Here is a 16,658-nt window from a genome sequence, read left to right on the forward strand (position 1 = left end):
CCAACACGAGGATAATCTAAACGTCATTTTCTTTGCCTGCCTTAGACTTTTGCACAGTACTGTATTTTCCCTAAAATGTTCAGCCCAACTATAATGTGTTATGCCTTTTTATAAATAATTATAGCCATGTTTATAATGCTTTATGAATCCCCACATCAGGGGTCTGGACAGAGGTGTCCTTTTATGATGCTTTATTTAAAATTTACTGGCCTCGAAGATGTTAGAGGTTCTGGTAGTCAGTATGGATTTTTGTAGCAGATGATAGCTAATAAATTTAATTTATTTGTAAAGCATTTCTAGGATGCTAGGTTTTTGTACAAAAAAATTCTTTGCGGTCCAAGAATTAAGAGGATGCTTAAGGATGAATGCTTCATAAAGCATTCATAATACAATATGAGGATGGCTATAACGTGTTATGAATGTTTTTGTAGACTCCTATAGAAGAGGTGTTCATAGAAAGTGTTACCGTTGCTTTGTACTGTATGTTGCCCAGTTTTCATGAATCCAGATACATTGCTGAGAGCCTGATTCACATCCGCAGACAGGCCTTGGCTTATTGGGCTAAATGATGGATACACTGACTCTCAGCCCCTCTTTCATGTTGCACTGAGGTGACCTTCCCACCAAACTATAATTTATTGCGGGTCTGTGTCCTGAACAAGCTACATCCAGTGTAACTGGTGTGTAGGAGAGTCTGACTACACTGCACCCACCCCCCCTTAGGCTGACCGTTCAGGCTGAGTGCCCCATGCACCTAGAGGATTTCCCCATGGATTCTCATTCCTGCCCCCTGAAGTTCGGCAGCTGTGAGTACACACACACATATGTTTGTATTCCTACCTTATGTTCATAAGGAAAAAACCAAAATCCAGTAATGATGACCTTAACCCCTTTCCAGCCCTAACCTTAACTATACGGAACCAAGCAAAATACAAGACATTTTGCATTTTTAGTTTTTTGATTGCAGTTGTGGTCACCGATTCTTATAATATTGAGGTTATCCTTATAGGAAGCATAAAATTGGTCCCCACAACATCCAAATAATGTGTTTTTATCACATTGTAAGGGCAGGTTAGAACATCAACACAAAACGCTGAAACTCCAGTCTTATGCTGCATTTGAACTGACAGAAATTAGGGCCCTGCCAATGTGGGGTAGCTGGACAAAATAAGATGGTTTTGTGTTCTACACTTTATTTAGCTTATAAGACTTATGATGACATTGCAAAGATTAAAAAATGCCTCGCAGAAGTCTAGATCTTCATCCATCTGTCCATCTACTTTACAACTGCTTAACATTGTCACGATTTTAGGATTGTTTGGCGAGTGGGACCGGGGGCACATCAGATGTAAACAGACGTGTGGGGTGATTTCCCTTTTATACAGTCAAGGGTGACTCTCAGATTGCCGCTCTGGTCATTCTGGGCCTTTTTCTCGGCAGATGCTTACACAACAACAGAGGTGACATACATCTGGACCCGCAACGCCTCCAAGTCCGTCGAGGTGGCGCCAGACGGTTCCAGACTGAACCAGTATGACTTGCTGGGGCAGACCGTAGGAAAAGAGACCATAAAATCCAGCACGGGTAAGTGCAGACTGGGAAGACTGTACCTTCAGTGAAACAAGCCATTAAAGGTAGTATACAGCAAGTGGAGTTTGTAAAGGAGCATATTGGACTCCATTCACTCTGAGTTACAGTTACATGCATGCCAAAGCAATGTTTATTTTTCATCATTTGCTAGATATCTAAGGTTTTTCTTTATAATTGTCACGGATCCGGGCGGATTTGGAGCGAGGCCGAGGCATAATACAGGGAGTAATGTGGATGATCCACTTGTGGCTGAAAGGGACAACTGGGGTTTATTAACCGAATGAAAACACAAGAAAACACTAACAAAATCAAAAGACCACGAGGGGGCAAAAAACAATAGATAAACAAAGACTAAAGTTACAAACGGGTCAGGTAAACAGGCAGGTAGTCAATATACATCTAACATCAAGAATCACAAACAACGAACCACTAGAGAACACAACTCGGACAGGAACTTAAACAGGAAAACTGAACTGGATAATGAGACAGCAGGAGTGAGACAGACAATTAACCAATAGGGGAAGGTGCAGGACAACGAGCAATCAGGGAAACACACAAGGGCAGGAACAAGAATGAGCAACAGGTGGAACTAATCAGCTCAGAGAACTGGGAGGGGAAAACCTAAGACTGACAGAAAGAAGGGAACAGAATCTGCACTAGGGGAGCAGACATGTAGAAACAAGCACAAGACATGAAACCAAAACCAAATACAAATCACAAGACAAAGGAACAAGAAAACTCATACAAAATACAAAAACAGAGGTGGGATTCAAGCACCGCGACGAAAGGGATTTGTAGGTAGCCGCATGCGGCTGACAAGAAACCGAGGAAACACAAAGACTGACAGGAGGGTCAGGATAGCCAGCGAACTATGAATGCTAATGTAAATACCAATATCTGGTAATCAATAATTACAATTATGGGTATGACGATGAAGATGATATTTTAAATGGAGGAGAGAAGGTCAAAGGAGGTTCCTGATGACAGTAGGTAATTTAGACAGTAAGTTCTGCAGAGAATCATCACCACCACCACATGCATGAAGAAAATCTTGGGGTTTAAAGTCAATGAACTTTTTCTGCAAAGTCAAACTCTTTTTGAACAATGAAGTTGCCAGTCGAGCTGCAAAGTGCCACTGAGCTGAGATGGCAGAGTCACTTCACCTAAGACACTAAATCTTACTTTACATCTTAAATTTTTATAAAATACATATAGATGAAGAGTTTTAGCATATGAGTGATTAAATGTTTATCAGTTAAATGCTAAATATACCTTTGATAGCTAAACCTTAGATGAAAAATTTCTAACTTGATTATTGTCAGGGTCAGCTTCTGTTGTCTCAGTCTTTTGTGTCCCTTCCCCGTTTGGCCATTGATCATTATTGAAACAATTTTGTTTATTTACACCAACTCTAAGTAAACCAGAAATGTCCTTCCACAGAATCAAAGTCAGACTGAAATGCTTTTGAATGGGTTATTATTCTTTATATTGTCAAGTTATGTAGAAGGGTTGGACGAAATAGTGGGGAAATGAAAAAGAACTTTGAAGTCCTGTGGAGTAAAGTCCCACCTCATGTTTAACTTTCGGGCCGGGAACGTCGTCCACGTGGCAGCTTATGTTCATGCTACACTTGGCTGCGGGTGCGGATGGTTGCGGTCGGTGCTGCATACAGGTGTGATATTCCACCAGACCAGGAGAGGGCAGATGTATTGCAACAAACACAAATATAAGCAGTGTAATGAAATGGGTAAACTTTTATCAACGGTTTTAAAGTTTTTAGTCAAGGCTGGGCGGTATTACAGTAATAAGGTATACTTTGGTTTTTTGAAATCCTTACGACTAAATTAGCCGGGATCGAATCCTCCCACCACCTGCTCAGTAATTTAAATTGACAAAATTTCAAAATGACAGAATAGTATTGCTTTTTAAAATACTATATACTGTAAATCGGACATGTATGTACCTCTGACCCATAACTCACCGTAACTACAACAAACTATTCTTTCGTTGTTGGGGCTGCCACCTACTAGAAATAACTAATTAACTGTCTTGCACATACACGGTTGATGTGCATGGATGCGCTATGTTTCCTCTAGACAAATTCTCAGTCATCAGCGGCCAACCCCTGATGATGACATTTGTTACGTCCCCTTGTCCACAACCGAAAGCGCACACAGAAAATTGAAGTATGAATTGGCCTTATCTGCATCACAATTATAAATGGAGATGCAAAGGTGAGCTGTATTAGGCTGAATGCCAGTTAGCAGTGTTTGTGAGCTATAAAAGAGGTGTAACAATTGGCACTTTGGTGTGTGAGTTCTCAAAGTAACATGAGGTGACTAATAGGGTTTAATAAAAGGTCAGATAGTTGGTGCTATAGATGCATTGGTCATAAAAACAGTAAAATTACTTAATTTGTTAAGGGGTACAGGCCCAGCAATTGTGACGGCGTATGAGAAATATGGACCAGCTGCCTCAGCTAAAAGGAACAGTCTTTTTAAGTAGAAACTCAGCAACAGGCATGTGGTTAGATACTTCAGAGCTTGTATCCAAGGCTAGAGCATTAAAACCTGGACTCCTGTGCAACAGAGAAAACGAATAGTCTGACAAGTCATCTTTTCAACTTTTTACTGCATCTAGATGGGTTTACGTTTGGGGGAAACAATGTGGGAGGTTTGTAATGGTGTGAGCAGGTGTTTTACGGGAGCCATTAGGTCCAATGATTACTCTGCATGGTTATATACCGACCACATAATATGAGGTTATTTTAGAGAACCACGTGTGCACTATTGTGCAACCAATGTCCCTCATGATGTTCCCATATTTCACGATGATAATGCCACCTTACAGACTTTTCTCGAGTTTCAAGATTTTGCTAACACTGTGTTATCGTGTACATTTACTTATGCATATTTTGTTATTTTAGCAGACACTGTTGTTTAAAGTGACTTGGTTTGCAAAATTCTCTGAATTTTTGAAGTTGGAAACTTTCCCTGGGAATATATATGTGTAGGAAAAATTAGCTCCAATAATTTTGATCTCCATCGATGTTTAAGGAAATTAATTATTCTTTTATTATTTATTATTTGATTATGGGGGCATGGTGGTGCAGTGGTTAGCACTGTTGCCTCACACCTCTGGGACCCGGGTTTGAGTCTCCACCCGGGTCACATGTGTGCGGAGTTTGCATGTTATCCCCATGTCGTCGTGGGGTTTCCTCTGGGTACTCCGGTTTCCCCCCACAGTCCAAAAACATGCTGAGGCTAATTGGAGTTGCTAAATTGCCCGTAGGTGTGCATGTGCGTGTGTGTGTGTGTGTGTGTGTGTGTGTGTGTGTGTGTGTGTGTGTGAGAGAGTGTGCCCGGCGATGGGCTGGCTCCCCATCCTGGGTTGTTCCCTGCCTCGTGCCCATTGCTTCCGGGATAGGCTCCGGACCCCCCTGCGACCCAGTAGGATAAGCGGTTTGGAAAATGGATGGATGGATGGATAGTATGCCAAATGATTGGTTCTTCCAAAACAATGAGTCTGCTAATGGGAGACTTCAATGGGATTCACTAATTACCAGTATCGTGCAGTGACCTTGGTTAGAATGATTGCCCACCGAACATATTTCACCAGGTGATGTAGCGATTGCATAGCTAAGGTCTTCTCACGACCATTGAGAGAGAATCTTGGGGTATTTTAAGGTAAGCTTAGCATAGAGAGCTTAGGAGCAAGTTAGAATCAATGATTATTGTGAGCACTGAATGAAACTGAGATTGAAGTTGTATAAAATGCATGCATTTATTTCTAATTAACACTGCACTAACATACGACAGACATTACAGAAACATCAAACACAACACACATAACAGAATAAAACACAGAAAGCACACAATTTTTGAAAGCATGACCTTAAAGTTATAAAATAGGTAAAATTGCACAGATTAGATAAAATGAAAATGAATGGAATATGACTGGAATTTGATTTACTTGGCTGCAGAGGTGATGAAGTCTTTCGTAGTTGGTCGCAGAGGTGTTGAGCTGAGGAGGTGGTGGCATTCAAGAAGGTGCGTCATCTGTGGTGAAGCTTTTAAGGTGGCAAGCTTTCTCTTGGTGTTGGCGCTTTTGTCTGGGCAGCAATATTCACGGGTCAGACTTCACTGGAGGGCTTCGCTCCTCTGAATCTGACGTGCCAGGTTTTATGGTCTAAGGTCCATTGTTGATTATCAGGAACTTCACACCTGGACCAATGGCATGGGCCATCTAACTGGCGGGCTGGTCCGGGGAGGTCTGTAGCAGTCCTTTTGGGATTTATGACCCACTGATGCCATTTTACACTTGATTTTCATTCAGAGCGTGCAACTTTGGATACATGCCATTTTATGACAATACCTGGGCAGATTTGAACCTAGAGGTTCACACCTCATGCAATCTACATTAATTCACAATTTCTTACACCGTGCATGTTGATGGCTCACATCAGTATACCGTGTGGGTGGTTATTGTTGCACATCACCAGATATTGACACTTCATCGGTTACATTCCAAATTCCCATCCAAACAGTACATCTTAACCCTAGATAGAGTTAGGTGTGGCCGTTAGTTCACTGTAATCCCAGTCTCAGTTAAACATCTGTAAATGTCAATTTGTGGTTGGCTTGGCTTTTACACTAATCAGCTATCCATACTCATTAATACACATAAAAAAGTTGAAAAAAAGACAACACTAGGTAATCGTGCATGATACACTTCCTTGCACTGAAGGAACCGACTCAAGTGGTTAAGTAGGCGGGGCTATGAGAGGAAACTGAAAGCGGAATGACAGCTGATTCAGAACTCTAAGGATGGACACCTCAAGGGGGCGTGGCTGCGGGGAGTGATGTCACACAATAAGAGCCAGCTTTTATTTCTAGGAACATTTCCTGAACGTTAGAATTGAGGTACGGGAACATTCAAAGTGTCCAGTCTTTCCTTATGTTCCCAGAGTGTTATCCCATTACTACAACTATTACTACAACTAAGACTAATAACATAAACATAAAGGGCGTGGTAGAGCATGGAGTAGCACTATGGTCATGGGTTCGAGGCTTAGTGCTGCATTTACAGTATACGCATATTGCATAAATACTTTTATTATGAAACAATATTTTAGTATGATGTTAAAAGGATGTTCAGATAATGTTATTGTACCAATATTGATAGAACTTTAACTTTTGTTAATATATAAAACTTAAAAAAAATTAAAAAAAGATTTTATATAACGGTAGCTAAAGTTCAGGGAACCTTCCCTGTTGGCTGGGTATTGGTATGAATTTAAAACTGGAATAAGTACCATTTGTTGCTAGTAGTAAGATTGTTATGTTTAACTCAGAATTTACAAGTTAAACCAGCATCTTTCTGTAATGGTATTCATCTAATCATATGTAAGTACAAAAGTAGTTATATAACTTTATCATAATAATGTTACTAATAATAATAAATGAATATTTTTTAAGTCAACCTTTGCAGAAAAAAGCTTGGACATACCAAGTCACCTTCAAAGGAGAGTAATACTGTGTTGCATCACATGACCTGGCCACCTAAACCCAGTAGAGCTGGTTTTGTAAGAGTTTGACCAGAGAGTGAAGGAAAAACAGCCAATGAGTGCTCAGCATATATTTGGGAGCTCCTTCAGGACAGCTGGAAAAGCATCTCAGGGGGGCACCTCGTGGAACTGACATACAGGAGACAGTAGGGGCAACCAGTCCCTGGAACAACTGGGGTTAAGGGCCTGGCTCAAGGGCTCGATGGTGGGATCACACTGGTAACCCAGGGATTTGAACCAATCCCAACCCTCAGAGCTGCCACCCCAACAAATATATATTTTTTCTTTAATATATTTTTGGTCTGTGCATAATTGCATATATGTTATTTTATCATTTTAATGTCTTTATAATTATCTAATATTACTAAAACAGCAGGGCCTCTCCTAGGATGGTGGAATTCTCTTCTTTACCATTGCTGGACATTTCAGTATCTTCTTAAAACCTTCTCAGATTCTTTTCTTTAATCACAGTGACGCATTGCATTTTAGCTTTGTTCCAACACTTAATAAACAGATATTTCTCAGTCCACTCATCAGTGAACTACATTCAACTTTGACTTTCGTCTTTTTTAAAGTAGGAAGAGACATTGTGTATATGCGATGACTCACCCACCTCATGACAAAACTCCTCGGGACCCCAGCCGGCGATCCCCCAGGCAGACACACGGTCCAGTCCCACTCTCAGGAAATGGCCATCCATCTGCCGCAGCCAGGTGTTACGTGGGCGTCCCCTCGGCCTGGTCCAGCCCCTTGGCTCCTCAGCAATGAGGATCCTGCGAGCTGGATCACCCTCAGGGAAACGCGCCACATGACCGTAGTGCCGTAACTGACGCTCCCTCACAGTGCAGGTAATGTGCCTCATTCAGTACTCCTCTAGCAACCACTCATTCAACACAAAGTCAAACCAGTGGTACCCAGGGATTCTCCAAAGAGACACAGTACCAAAGGAGTCCAATCATCGTCTCAAAAGTAGCAGTGAGCAGTTCACGCAGAACCTGAAGTCATTAGGGGTGCGACATAGAGGACTAAATACAACTGTGAGTGTTCTTGGCCAAAAATACATATCAAATTTGATTGTCAAAATTAATCAAAGGGTCTGACAAAATATAGTCAGAGCCCGGATTGGCCTGTAGGCCATGGGTTGAAGTGATATTTCATACATCATTATGCTTATAATGCACTGTCTGCCTTGTGTGATTTTCTGCTAAATAAATAAATGTAAATGTGCAGTTAGTTGCCCTACCAGCTGTGCAAAAATTAATTAATTACTGTTGAGGATGCCTGCCAATTTCCCGGTGACTCGAGGATTAAGGGGCTTTATAGGTAACACCAGCCGCATCGTGACAGAGGGGTGGAGTGTTTCACAATTAATTTGGGTAAAAACTATGCTACAGCTGTACTGTGGCTGGGTGACTGGGTGTGATTGGATGATTTGATGTAAGTAGTAATTACTTGGTAATTGGGTAGAGAATTTGTGTTCGACTAAATGATAGAATAGGTAGATTTAAGAAATTTAATGTAGCAGGGCTTAAGCACTAGGCTTTCTTATGTCAGTGCATCAGAGAAAATGAGAATATCAGGAAATTTATGATAGAGCACAAACACCCTGGCACTTTCCTCTGTGCAGTGACAGGATTGGTACCTGGAGTTTGGTAGAAGAAAATGGTTCCTACACTAAACTAAACAAAGTCTATGGATTTTCTTGGGTAATGATTTCTGGTAAGAGACGTTGCTGTTGGATTTTTCAAATGTATTTTCTGGTGCTTTAATCACTGCAGAAGGAATGCCGTTCAGTCCCATTATATGAAATGAGAACGCCGACATTTCTACGGCCGACATTTCCAAAACTAGGCAACTCCTGTTTCATGCAATGTAGGGCCAATGAAATCACTTCTGAAGGCTTCACTGTTGCAACTTCTGATTGGTGGCCGAAGTTCCAGCCAAGCTATAAGAATTTTGATACGAAAAACCATCTCCAGTTGCTTGTCCAGTGCAGCATCTTGGGGGCGGCCTGTAGCCAGTCACAGGCTGCACAGGACCGAAGGTGGGGAAACTAGCTGGATGGCAAGCACTGGCACTGCAAATGGTAAATTACTGTATGTATAAAGTATGTAAGTCAAACTTTTTTATCTAAGTAGTTAATCATCCACCTGCTATCCAGCAATAGCCACTTTACTTTGCTGACTTACCGACAACAAAGACCGTAAAACTAGAAAACTGTGAATCCACTATGTTTGCACTGCCTTATTGTCTTTTCCACAAAGTGTTTAATTTAGTTTAATTTTATTTTTGAATATCTGTATCTGTCTTGGTCATCTGTCTTGGAAGTCTGGTTTGCTTGTCGTTCTTAGTGCACTCATCTTAGGGTCTGAGAGTAAAGTGATTTCAGTTCTCCGTCTGATCTGTGCATATGGCAGGATTGACTTTTGACTTAATATTGCTGTATTTTACTTTAAATTGAGTTGATTAAAGTTTACATTATTTATGATGTACAAGTCAAATATAAAATCATGAAAACAAATTCCTTGATAATTTAACAAGCCATCAAACTGAAGATCACTAAGTGCTGTGTAAGATACAGTGAAACTCGAAAGAGAACGTGTATTGGAAAAACTTGTCTTGTCAGCACATTTGAGTACAGCTTTTGATGGAAGCACCTTAGTGATAATGGCTGCAATTTTTATAATCAGGTCCCATTCAGGATACATTGCGAGTGGTCTCTCAAAGACATCTCTGCATTCTCAAATCACTGCAACAGAGCTTGTATTGGATTATTACATTTATCCAGTGAGTAGGTAGAAATCTTCAACCCCATTAAACAAACTACAGTGGCACATTCAGGTAATTTTATGGTTTATGGTTTTAGGAAGAAGTACTACAGGGTACAATAATTTGTGGTCGCTCTGTAGGTTTATTCTGAGTGCACAGTGTAGAAATGAGCATAGATATGAATACTAATGAGCAAGTCATGGTATGCAGTATGAGGGTGTGAGCAGGCACTGCTTACTATGATTTAAGTTTTTTATTTTGTAACTATGTATGATGCTACAGAAAAGATACATTTAGTAAAAGAGCATTTCCACAATGAGTAGGATTTCCTTTATTTGAAAGCCAAGTGAACCTGTTACCTGCTGTATTTGAGCAATTCTGCTTTTATGAGTTTGTGTCTCCCAGTGGTTCCTAAATTTTCACTTAATTTGTCTGTACAGTATGACAGACTGACTTTTCCAGATGCCCACTTTGAATGTTCCCATACCTCAATTCAAACAGTATGAAGATTCTTAATAGATTTGTGACAGCTTTTTTAGGTTTATATGTGTAATCTGTTGCAGACGTAGAACATGTGGTTTTGAGACAGTTTGTCCATCTCATAGACAATTTTCATCAATGCAGTACCTCAGAGTTGTTGGCTTCTCTTTTTCAAACAAAGCAGAGACAAAGCCTGGGTGAACAATTGGAAGTGATTAAATTGAGACATATCACACCAAAATTGAAGCCGCACTCATAACAATGAGATGGGCTGTTTTGACATTTGACCTTGTGTGTGATAACTTAAAAAGTATTTTATGGATCATATTACTGCAACACAACAAATATTATATGAATGAAGATCTACACCTTATTTCATTTTGAAGAAAATTGCACCAAAATTGAAGCATTGCCTCTTAGTGGCAGCAAAGTGAAGGGTGGCTGTAAAAGGTGCTTGACCTTGTGAAAAGGATCATTCTGATTTTATTACTCTATTTACTGTTATTGATCTTTGGTGGATCTTATTACCACTTCACAAAAACATTATATGGATTAAAATCTATACCTGATATGCCCAAGACAAATCACCCCCAAATTGAAGCAGCAGTGCTAGGTGGCAGTAGAGGATGGAAAGGTTGGCTGCAGAAGCCATATTCTGAACAGTGACAGTCGGAAAGTATGGATCTTTTTCAAACTCCAAAGGAACATTGTATTGGTCAGTGGGCCTGAAAGGGTGGAGCACAAGATGATTTTCTAAATATTCTAAATACAGTTGATATTTTTTTCTTGTTTCCACCCTCCTGCTCGGCAGATTTTATTTGTAGCAGTCCAGTAGTCAGCCAGCAGAATGTATTATGGGGAACTTGGCAAAATGTTAATCATGTCATTTAGCCCTAGTAAGTGATGACACATGAAAGAGATATGTCACCTAAATTTGGGATTTTGATAAGGATTTTTGGAGAAGCAGCGTAAGTGTAGGATGTAAAGTGTAGGAAATTTCTTGTACAGACTGAACCGCGCACTAAAATACCAGAATAGCCGTGCTTTTGAAAATAACATCAAAATGATATATACCACGGTATGACGTATGGATGCTGTGACAGTTTTAAAAATTAGATACTGCCCAAGCCTAGTGTAGAAGGCTAAAGATAGAGGTTGGAGAACATGGGAGGAGCACCTAGTATGACCAATGTTTTTGTAAGAACAACTCAAGCCTGAGGCGTGCTCTCTTTCCATTACATTTTGGACAGGGAAGGGAACCGAATTGATGAACAAATTATCATGCTAAACAGGATCTAACATGACTAAAACCCCTTTGTCTTTCACCACACGATGTCACTGACCTGCAGGTCAGCTGCTAAGCTGAGAGAAGCAGCAAACACATCTCATTAACTTTTAAACTCAGTTTTGGGCATGACTAAGGAAGAATGCGCTTCTCAAGCACCAGCTGCCTCACTTCTGATCTGTTGTATAGATCATATAGTTAGGATCAAACCAGTTTAATATGCGCTGGATCTGTGACTCATAATAATGGTCACATTTTATCCATCCATCTGTATCTTAGTGCAGAGCAGTGGAGTTGTCATATATTAATATGTCATATATATTATAGTAGAATTCCAACAGAATATATATTGTGTAACGCAATACAGGGAGATAAAAAATACAGTTGTACAGTTTCTCTCTGGGGCAACTTTTAATAAACAATTATGATGTGATCAAATTGCAATTACCATTATAGTTATATCGATACTAACAAGGGATTTGAAACAGCAGCAAAAAGTCCTAGAAAAATCTAATGAGACACAGGAATCACATCATCTTAACTTTAAATACTGGCACATGTGAGACAATGAGGCTTTGAAATGTGCAATGGGTGAGAGTATTAGTACAGTATCAGTAACCACCTGGATTTACGCAATCAGAAATTTGATGTGAGTTAAACCAGCCAGCGACTGGCAGTGTGCAATTATGTCATCCATTGTAGGTTTCAAAGAGTAATTTCACCCATCAGTAGCTGAAGCTGCTGCAGTAAATGACTTTAGGCACACAAGTAAGTTTCCAGCATTTTGTCCCATGTCTCAGTCTCCGTGCGATTCTCTCTCAGCCCCACTCATTCCCTCTCCATCCCCTCCCTTCTTCTCCAGGAGAATACACTGTCATGACAGCTCACTTCCACCTGAAGCGTAAGATCGGTTACTTCGTGATCCAGACCTACCTGCCGTGCATCATGACTGTGATCCTGTCCCAGGTCTCCTTCTGGCTCAACAGGGAGTCTGTGCCTGCCAGGACCGTCTTTGGTGAGTTTCGTGAGGTTATAGGGGTTCACAAAGTTCACAATCCTGTCTCGAAGGTCTACAGACAATTCCTTTGACTTCATGCTTGGTTTGTACTCTGGCATGCACTATCAATCTACAGACAATTACCTTATATAGACAGGTGGGTGCCTTTCCAAATCATGTCCAATCAACCAAATGTAGCACAGGTGGACTCCAATTAAGCTGCAGAAACATCTCAAGGAAGGCCATAGGTGGAAATTAGCGGGAGAACATTTCAAACTGGATTTAAGGAAGCACTTCTTTACACAGCGCGTAGTCAGAGTATGGAATAGTCTTCCTGATAACGTAGTGCAAGCTGAATCCTTGGGTTCCTTTAAATCAGAGCTAGATAAGATTTTAACAACTCTGAGCTATTAGTTTAGTTCTCCCCAAGCGAGCTTGATGGGTCGAATGGCCTCCTCTCGTTTGTATAGTTCTTATGTTCTTATGTTCTTATGATCAGTGGAATCAGGAATACTTTCCGGATGCGCTGTGAATACTTTCTGGATGCACTTTATGAGTATGTGCACATGCAGTATGAGCAGTCAAGCTTGTCACCAGAAGCCTCTGCAGTTAAGCTATTTGTCCACAGATCAATATGAATTTTACATTTCTGATGATACTTTTACCTCATGCAGTTTTAACCTTCCACTAATTCTGTAAGAATATAATTTATATCAATTAAATAAATATATTTATTTAATCGGTTCCTTTAATATTATAATAACTACATATTTATAATAATTACATATTTCAAGAGCAAGACAAATAAACAAGTATATTATTTTTGCTGTTGTTGTTGTTGATGTTTTCCAATATTCTAGGTTGTTGTTGAACTGGCTTTTTTCTGTGTACAGATTGCACAATAAGACACTTATAGTTGATCCCAAATGACACTTTGATCATGGGATATCAGTATCAATGATCATCAGTATCTTACCTTCAAATTGTAAGGAGGCTAGAATACTGTTGGTGACAAGTGGCATCTGAAAGAAAAAAGCAGAAAGATTTAGTTTCTAAGCCATCAGACCAGGTAGACTGAACCTTTTCCACTTTCCTGCAGTTTTAATTTGTTCCTGACATCTAGACTAAGAGCAAAATTGTTCAGTACACTATGCATATATTTGCACAACTAATGAGATGGAGAATAATCCATATTATGCTAAATTGGGTATTTTGGGAGGGGGGGCGCGTTCATAAGGGGACCACAGTAGGTTTCTCTCATTGACAAGATCTCACTATTTTTTATATTTCTTTATTTCACCAAAGATAATGCAAAAAAGCAAGCTTCAACTGTATTTATCTTTATAATAAGCTCATTTATCTTTCAGATTGTGACAGATGCTGTGGTAAACGATAGTGCCTCATTTCTGTCAGTTACACTTCAGGGGGGAGAGGATTAGTGTATTTTGCTGCGTCCCGCAGAAAATGGGAAATATTCACTCTGTATAATATGCTGCCGTATACGTGAGTGGCTATCAATGTTACGGGAGCATAAACTAGGTTAGATGATATCAGACACCATTCCCTTCCTGCTTACCCAAAGACAGTAAAATATAAGCAGTAACAATGTCCTATATTCATAAAAACACTGTAAAAGTTGAAGTGACCAACCAGAGTTGAGGTCATTCTCATTGTTTATGCAATAATAAGTCTGAACTTATCATGGTCATTCTTGAATAGAATGAAGCCAGCTATCTTTAATACCACAATGTTGTTCTCCAGATGGCAAGGGTGCAGGAGTCTTTGATCGCATTTAGGACTTTACTTGGCAAGCGACAGCACAATTTTGTGCCTTTTGAAAACTGTCTGGTGTTTGGACAATGAACGAACTACAGAGGCTTGGAAATGAACAAAAGATTTTTTTTCTTTGTGTTACAATGACACCTCTGGACCCCATATATGCTCACTCTCCCAAATGACAGACCACAGCCACATGTCGAAACCGTAGAGCTTGTGTTATGGATACTGCAAAGAGCTGCAGAACTCGGAACCACAGGAGGTGACTGATTGTACCAGCTGAAACACATCTACCAGGGTCTTAAAGGGAACCACTACCATGGAGCATAGGGTTCATGAGCAATCCCACAAAAGACGCGTTCCCATTGCAGGAACTTTTTCAGGAACCAGGAAATTCTGTCATATTTCCTACCACAGGAACTCAGCCCAGTTGTAATTCCTGGAAGGAAGTTCATTCTCTGGGTCTGGTACTTTTATACTGACCAGGAATTACTGGGGTGGGGCTTATAATGGTGAACTTTGTTGATAGGGTGACCACAAGCAACAGTGCTACCTTGGAAATTACACAGAGGTGCAGCAAAAAGAGAAAGAAGTAGTGGAACAAACATGATGCAGATGGAATTATTTTGAAGCTGCAGAAGTTCTCTTGTGAACCCAATGAATCTGAAAGTATGAACCTTTTTGGGATTCCCCGGGAACATTGCGTAGGCCAGTGGATCTGGTCAGTGGGTGTGAGATGATTTTCTGAATATTCTAAAATACAGGTTTGGAACTCAGTTACACGAAAAGCTTTAATGAAAAAAGTTCCTGAACTTTAGGGTGAAAAGTGCCTAATGAAGCACTGCCAACGGATCCAAGCTTTAGATCAGCTCCTAGAAACCTAAAGCTTGGCTAGTTGGATGCATCCTGCAGTGGCAGATCGTGCTCCCCCAAGAACTTGGGTCAAGCTCCAGGGAAATCCTGGAGTGATGGACTATGCAGTGATGGACTTGAGAAGCATCATCATGCCGGCCCAGGCTCACATCCTACCCCTAGGGCATGTCCCAGAAGACTGGCTGCCCCTCACCTGCATGAATGAAGACATTTGTCAGGTAACACGGGGCCAACATCCAGCTGGAGGACTATAGAAGGAAGTGGTGGTGCCCTCGTTTCATTCCGCAAGATGCAATGTGCCAACAGTTTGGAGCATTCCAGCCAGCTGAGGTGGCCATGCGGAAAGGACAGCACAACAGAGAGCGGCCACATCCGGGTTCAGACAGCTGGTCAGCACAGGGCTGTGAAGACCTTGCCCATAAGTCACGGCACCTGGAGATAACTGATGGTGGTAGCTGCTGCCGCACGCTTCTGAAATTGGCGCTGGAGTAACTGCCGAGCAACCGTCTGGTGGCTGTGGGCAATCGCATGTTGTTTTTCTCTCTTCCTTCCCTTTGGACAACATCACTGCTATTTATCTCCCTCACACCCACCTTGCTGTAGATAAACCTGGCGTCAGCTGCTGCAGGACCCCCGTACCTGGCCCTCCGAGCCCTGTCCCACTGAATCTACCCTCACTCCCTTTCTCTTCCCCTCATGATTTCCAAGTGTGAATAATGTGTCTCTCTGGGGCCTATCCCAGTGAGGTCACTGTGGTCTGTGTGTGCATATTCACACCTCTGGGGATTGAAGGGAGGTTAGGAAGAGTACAGGTGCTTTCAAAAGCAATCGTTTGGTAAGGAAGTTTGTGTTGTGCTGAGGGGAGGCAAACGAATCAAAGGAAATTGTGATTAGAAAAGTTGGGATTGCTGTCATCACAACTGTTTGGGATAGTAGGAACTGGATAGGTCACTGCCTTCCCAATGACTATCATCTGTTGGCTTTTCTATGTTTTTTTATTAATAGCTTACTGTAAAAGATTCATTTTGATCTCACACTTCTGAGAAGTCCAGTAGCTTTGTGGACGTGCCGCATAAGCCAACCAAAAGTAAAAAATACAGCACTAATATAATGGCAATAGTAAAGACAGACGTGTATAAACACAATTTCACAATAGAACTGAACACCCTGGCAGCCATTGGCCAACTACCTTAATTAACCATTTTTAAGTAAAATGCAATAGGAGAATCACAGGTTGAGTCAGATCATAGTGCTTGAGATGGTTAATTCTGTGAAGGAACTTGGTACATAACACATGTGATGAATCACAAATATGATGGTTT

At 40.8% G+C, this 16,658-nt stretch overlaps 1 protein-coding gene across 2 annotated transcripts in view; it reads left to right on the plus strand.

Annotated features, from left to right (window-relative positions):
• The window catches only part of LOC125721158 (gamma-aminobutyric acid receptor subunit alpha-2-like), an 80,683-nt gene that overhangs the window by 33,347 nt on the left and 30,678 nt on the right, over positions 1-16,658 (plus strand). For both annotated transcript variants that reach the window (XM_048997185.1, XM_048997186.1), the window contains 3 exons: positions 724-806; positions 1,441-1,584; positions 12,553-12,705. In XM_048997185.1, the coding sequence (XP_048853142.1) occupies positions 724-806; positions 1,441-1,584; positions 12,553-12,705 (380 nt within the window). The remainder of the gene's footprint in view (positions 1-723; positions 807-1,440; positions 1,585-12,552; positions 12,706-16,658) is intronic.

The sequence above is a fragment of the Brienomyrus brachyistius genome, unplaced genomic scaffold, assembly GCF_023856365.1.
Source record: "Brienomyrus brachyistius isolate T26 unplaced genomic scaffold, BBRACH_0.4 scaffold32, whole genome shotgun sequence".
In the NCBI taxonomy this organism is placed as follows: domain Eukaryota; kingdom Metazoa; phylum Chordata; class Actinopteri; order Osteoglossiformes; family Mormyridae; genus Brienomyrus; species Brienomyrus brachyistius.